Here is a 6173-nt window from a genome sequence, read left to right as displayed (position 1 = left end):
GTCACGAAAACATTAGAGTGAAGCGCTTTGACGTCAATCTCTATATTTGGAAGTTAACGGAACCGATTTGCATTTCACACGACGCGCGCTCTGGAATGTTTTGCAAGAGAGCGAGCCAATCACAACTTCAGGGGGGCGGAGACTGTGAACTGTGTGTCCCGTTAATATGATTGGTTGTACCGGCCGTTCAATCAAAGGAAGCCCTCGAGTGACATCACCAATTATTCTCAAGAAGGCGGGGACTGTGAACTGTGGTCCCGGTTAATAATAATAATAATACATCTATTTTATATAGCGCTTTTTAGTGCTCAAAGACGCTTTACATGGGAAGAAGAGACAAAACTATGGTAAAACAAAAAACAACAAAAATAAAATACATGACAAAATAAAACAAACCCGACAGAATTAGTTAATATGATTGGTTGTACCGACCGTTCAATCAAGGAAGCCCTCGAGTGACATCACAGAAGGCGGGGACTGTGCACTGTGGTCCCGTGAATATGATTGGTTGTACCGACCGTTCACTCCAGTGACATCATCACCTCATTCTCTCTCTCCCTATAAAAACACGGCACAAAGCAGTGGTCGTTCAACGCGGCGGACGGGGCTCAGTGAGCAGCACAAAGGAGCGATAAAAACACTCACACGGATTTTTATTTTTGGGAATATTACAATTCCATCCTTGTTGGCTCACTTTGGGAGCCGACTTGTAACAAAGAAGAGGAAGCGTTAACTGTCTTGTAACTTATTATAAATTCCTTCTCCTCCAGTCCAGCCTGTCGTCTGTCTCTACACTCCTTCATCCCGACGAGCCTGTGACCCGTCGTGTGTTCCAGCAGCGTGGAGGAACAGACAGTTAGTTGTGTTATCTTCTGGACGACATGAACCTAGGAGGAGGACACGGGTCCCGGACGGAGATGGTCCCTGAAGTCACGGCGGCGGCCACCTTCGTGTCGCGGCTCCTGAGGACCCGAGGCTGCCTGAGTGAACACCAGCTGCAGCTCTTCAGAGACTGCCTCACACAGTCGCTATCGGGTAACTACTATATTATTATTGTTATTTTACTAACTAAACAATTTAATAAAAAAAAAAACAGCTCTGTTAACTGTTAAAAATAACACCCTTTTCCCCCCACACACTCGCGACACTTGCTAGGTGATGCTAACAGCTTAACGTACACTCTCGCGACACTTGCTAGGTGACGCTAACAAGCTTAATGCACACTAGTCTCGCGACACTTGCTAGGTTGATGCTAACAAGCTTAAGCTAATTGTTGGGCCTTGTAACGGTTGAAACTTGTTTTTTTGTTGTTTATTGTGCCTTTATGTATGAAATAGCTGGCGAAGTGTGTTTCCAAGCTAGTCGTCGCTGTAAATGACTGTAACCCCGGCGTCTCACGAGTTGAAATAAAGGTTTAAATGATGAAATATGATTTTTTGTAAGTGACGCTAACGGCTGAGCTAACTGCTGGCCTTTGTTCGGACACATCCTGTCTTTATATATTTATATATAAATATACAGCTTCTCCACCAGTGTTTATTATAGTAAATAACTTACTAATACTAGCATCACTGTGTTGTTGAAACCATTGCTTAGGTTTCAAGTCGTTAACATTAACTGGTAGGATGTTTTTATTGTGTCACATTCACAAGGTAGCTAGTTACTAATATAACTTCAGCCACGGAGCTTGTTCTCTTGGTGGTGAGTACACTCCCAAAATAATATAAGATTTGATAAAGACCTGATAGTGATATCTAACCCATCCTAAAGTCGTTTTATGGTATGATTATCTTAGTTCCACGTTGGTTATGATATCTGCTTCCAACACAATGGAGCTGAATGGGCCTGTGGCTCAAACACACAAATACAGTTGTTCAAGATAATCCAGTTTCACGTAGGGATTATTTAGTACAGTAGTACACCCCCTTGATGTATGGCGCTTTCAAGTTTCTTTATTAGTTGTCGTACAGAATACTTTTATATAAAATGCTTTCTGTTTTGCTCCAGTGATTGTGCTAGATAAAAAATAGATAGTATAAAATAGAAGTCAAGTATGTTCAATATTATACAATGCAGAGTAAAAAACCTTCTGTACCTCGACCCTAGAGAAATAGTCTAATCGTACCAAATCTGGGTGGATAGATAACACTCTGGGTAGGATGGGACCTTTATTTTTAAAATTGTATTTCTCCCTTTAGCGTCTCGCGCCTAGCCCCCATAGTTATCCAGTTGTTGTTGGCACATATGTACCGAGTTTAAGTAATCAGCTTTTCAAAGAAGCGGTTTGCTTTGTTGAGAAAACAAAATGTATAACGTCTCTGACACGGTGCCACTGCCAACAAGTCACTAAGCCTGTTTTTAAAACTCCATTCTAGGTATTATTTCGCCATCTAGATGTGTATTAGTGAAGATACTAGTTTAGATGTACATAAAATGAAGATACTGGTATTATATTAAAATGGACGACCGTGGGAATCCACTGGTAACCAACTGTGCTAGGCTACATTTAGGCAAGGGGAATGTTTTTAAGGTGTCCCCTGACCTATATTTTAAAAAATGGGTTCTATGGGGACCACCAGTCTCTGCCCGCTTGATGCTAATCTCATGCTATTTGTATTTGCAGTCATTCTACTTCACTTTATAAAAAAAGTGGCCTAATCGCAGCCTCTTAATCACCACAAACTAATTCTCTTTATTATTATATACATAAAATATTGAGCGCAGGAAAGGCCATCATACTCTCACAACTGCCAGGTTGCATCTCAAAACGAATCCCAGCTTTCACGTCATGTTTTATACCACTGAGTCAACCTCCCCCTAAAGACCCCCCCCCCCCCCCCTCCACTATGGCTCCATGGCATTAGTACGGCACGTTAACCATGTATTGTTTTGTTTCCAGAACATTACCAGCACCACTGGTTCCCAGACCGGCCACAGAAGGGCTCCGGCTACCGCTGCATCCGCATCAACCACGAAATGGACCCTATAATCGGCCGGGCGGCCTTCCGAATCGGACTAACCAGTGAGCAGCTGTTCGGGCTCTTGCCCCGCGAGCTGACTATGTGGGTGGACCCCTACGAGGTGTCCTATCGCATCGGCGAGGACGGCTCCATCTGCGTGCTGTACGAGACCGAGGTCCCCGCTGCGCCCAGTCCCGCTGTGTCGCCAGTCAACCGGGCCTACTCGCCCAACGACAACCCCATGAACTGTAAGAACCGCTTTCTGATGAGCGGCCGCACAAGCCCACCGAAGAACTACCTGATGACCGTGTCGAGCTAGACCGGGAACCCAGGGCGACTACTACCAGCAGCTGGCCACCGCCCCCCCGCCTCTCTGAAGCCCGTCGACCACCCACAGTGACGCTCCTGTTTTTATTTTCATCCTTTTTAGCAGTTCTTTCTTCCCCCCCTCCCCCATCTTTTGTTATGAAATGATCTCCCTGTTACTTGTTTGAATTGAACCATTCTAAAAAAAGCACTGGGTATTGTCCTTGACCGTTGTTTTCTGTTGGGGCGCGCAGCATTTCTGACATATTGTTTTGACTACCAGCCAAAAAAGGCTTACTTTGCACTGCAGGGACACTTGGTGTGTATGTCCTGTGGTCTTTGCACACTAAACCACAAGCCTCGGCTGTACATGTATAGACAAACAAACTCTGGGATGCTAAGGTCAGTTTCTCACGGTGCAATAGTCATAATTCCTCATAACGACACTCTTTTTGAAAACGAATGTAAACCTTTTTTGAAAAGCAATCGGAACTGGAGTTTGTTCAGGTACAACATTTCCACAATGAACTTTTGATGTACAGTATTTCCTGATTATTCTGTGTAAATCCAATGCACTGCTGGTTTGCTATGGGGACCACTCAGCCGAACCTGTGCCGTTAATCCAAAAGACCATTTGACTTAAATGTCTGACTTCCCACGGAAAAGCTGCCTCCTTTTTTGTAAAGTTGTACTGCCTTAAAGCAGCGACGCGTAGCTAGCTACCCACCATCTCCTGCCAAAACTCTTCTCATCCTTTCTGTTTTAGATCCCGTTTGTGCAATAGTCTGATAATTCAGAAGCCAGGCGTTTTGCCTCATCTCTCTCTCGACGCATCAGAAGTGGGAATTCCCGTTTCTACATCTTGTGCGTTAAATCTCAGTCGGATGGACAAGACGTGTATTTTGGGAAAAAATAGCTTTACTGTTTTTAAAAAAGAAAAGGGGGGAAAAAGATGAAATCACTCCTGTGAATGTTTTTAATGGCCACCTTTCACATTGCAAGGGTTGTTACTTAGCTTTGCTGTCCACCCCCCCCCCCCCCCCCTTGTTTGTGTATGTGACTAAGCTGTGAGGAGGTTGACTGGTCACGTCGACGCAGTGTCGTTTGCCAGTGTCTGTATCTTGACGCCCCCCCAGTCCTCTGTAGCATCCTCTCCTCTGCGGGGCTGTTGAACAGCTCTCGGCTGTCGTTTACTGTTCTACTAGACGGGGATTGGAAGAAAGATGTAGAGTTTGTAAGCTATTTGAAGCACAGTATGCATTTAATGTACATTTTTTTTAATGGATTTTCTGCATATATAGATTCTTGTACAGTTTTTTTTGTCACTTTTTTTTTTATTACAATAAACCTTGATGAAATTGAGACGAGCTTGTTTCTGTTGATGAATTTTTGTTTTTTTATGACCTGTTTTCGTATCAAGTATAGAGGCTGATTTTACTACATAGGCAAGTGGCCTAGATAAGATTCCATGTAATTTGTGCCGTTCAGTAAAAAACCAGACCGGAGTCTCGTATGTGCCAAAAAACCATAGGTTTAGTCTGCTTTGCTTATCGTATCCTTTGTACACCCAATTCCAAAATGCCACGGGCTCTATTCCCACCAGTAGTAACTACACATGCTGTAAACCCTGGCTAGCTTCTGGCTCCAGGGAACACATGAGTGCCTTTTTGATGGCGTCCTGTTCACTGGAATGTACAGTTTGGTACTTCACTGCCGTTTCATATCACATGACTGGGCATTCAGAACGTGAACTTTGGACGCTCAAAACGGCTTTGCAAAACACAAGTTTGTGGTCTGTCCAACCCTATTGGTCACTCATTAATATCATTTTCTTTTTTTCTCTTTCCAACTGTCTTCTCCTACTTCAGAGCTAGTTTGGCTTATCATTGGTGGTGCACATGTCTAGACGTGTCTGTCCCTATCCCTTCGAGCGCAGGATAGGTGGAGGCCATGGGTGGGACTATTGGTGGTGTTTTCAGTCAAGTCTTTATTGTCCTTATCTATTACATGAGCAGAGGCTGTTGTCTACCTTGGGGCACCTTTTCAGTCCTTGTAGCCATGGGGAGGTGGGGCGGGTAGTTAAGCACTGCCACTCAAAGCAGCGTGAACCTAAAGACATTAGGTTCCTGAACCCTATGTCAATGCCTTTAACCTGTGTGCAAAGTCTTCTGAGCGACTGCTCTTTAGAAGGGGCTGGCCTGGATGAACAGAACCAGCCCGTCTCGCTCTGCAACGCAAGCAGCGTGTTTGTTTTGCCCTCGCTTGTTGTGTTGCCATATTATTTTAACTTAATATTTTTTTTAACTCTCCGTGTTGATATAAAAATCTATTTCACAAGAGTGTCCTGGCCAAGACTAATGAAATGGGGTTGCAGGCATAGAAATGTACAATTTACAATAAAATCAATTACAGAATCACAATATTCAATTCAAACCTTTATTAATTCTCGAAAGGACAATTGAGGTCGCCGTCATTTTCCAGTTGAATTGACATCAACATGATTGATATAATCAAAGAATCTGTTTACATGTTACGTAAACATAAAATGATCATCTATAAAGACTGCAGACTAATGGGGGAAAAGACTAAATGATAACAAACCGTCTGCATTAATCTGCAGAGGCATCAATATTGTCATATTCATAAACAGAGTTCATAGTTTCAGTAAAAAAATATTTTTATCAGCCATTTGTGCCTCCAAGTCATTAACCCTTTCACTGCCACACGACAGCCGGTTAACCCTTTCACTGTGACAATACAGAAGGTTAGCCCTTTACTATCACACAACCGACTGCGATGTTCCATCATTAGCTCCGCGGCGTAGCTAATGATGGAGCATCGCCGTCGGTTGTGTGATAGTAAAGGGTTAACCTTCTGTCGTGTGGCAGTGAAAGGGTTAAGTCATTA

At 43.5% G+C, this 6173-nt stretch overlaps 1 protein-coding gene across 1 annotated transcript; it reads left to right on the top strand.

Moving 5' to 3' along the window:
* The first annotated feature begins 599 nt into the window (after nt 1–599).
* Nucleotides 600–4630, top strand: btg2 (B-cell translocation gene 2). Its single transcript, XM_084316765.1, has 2 exons — nt 600–1035; nt 2900–4630. The coding sequence occupies exons 1-2, from the start codon at nt 882–884 to the stop codon at nt 3277–3279; spliced, it is 534 nt and encodes a 177-aa protein (XP_084172891.1). The 5' UTR covers nt 600–881; the 3' UTR covers nt 3280–4630.
* Nucleotides 4631–6173: the final 1543 nt, after the last annotated feature.

Source organism: Notolepis coatsorum, assembly GCF_963971535.1.
Source record: "Notolepis coatsorum genome assembly, chromosome: 6".
Lineage (NCBI taxonomy): Eukaryota > Metazoa > Chordata > Actinopteri > Aulopiformes > Paralepididae > Notolepis > Notolepis coatsorum.
Note: the sequence above shows the minus strand (reverse complement) of the source record. Positions and strands in the feature narration are given on the sequence as shown.

Coding starts and splice junctions, on each gene's coding strand:
- btg2 (XM_084316765.1), top strand. CDS start 882: ATGAACCTAGGAGGAGGACACGGGTCCCGGACGGAGATGGTCCCTGAA. Junction 1,036..2,899: donor CCTCACACAGTCGCTATCGG/GTAACTACTATA, acceptor TTTTGTTTCCAG/AACATTACCAGCACCACTGG.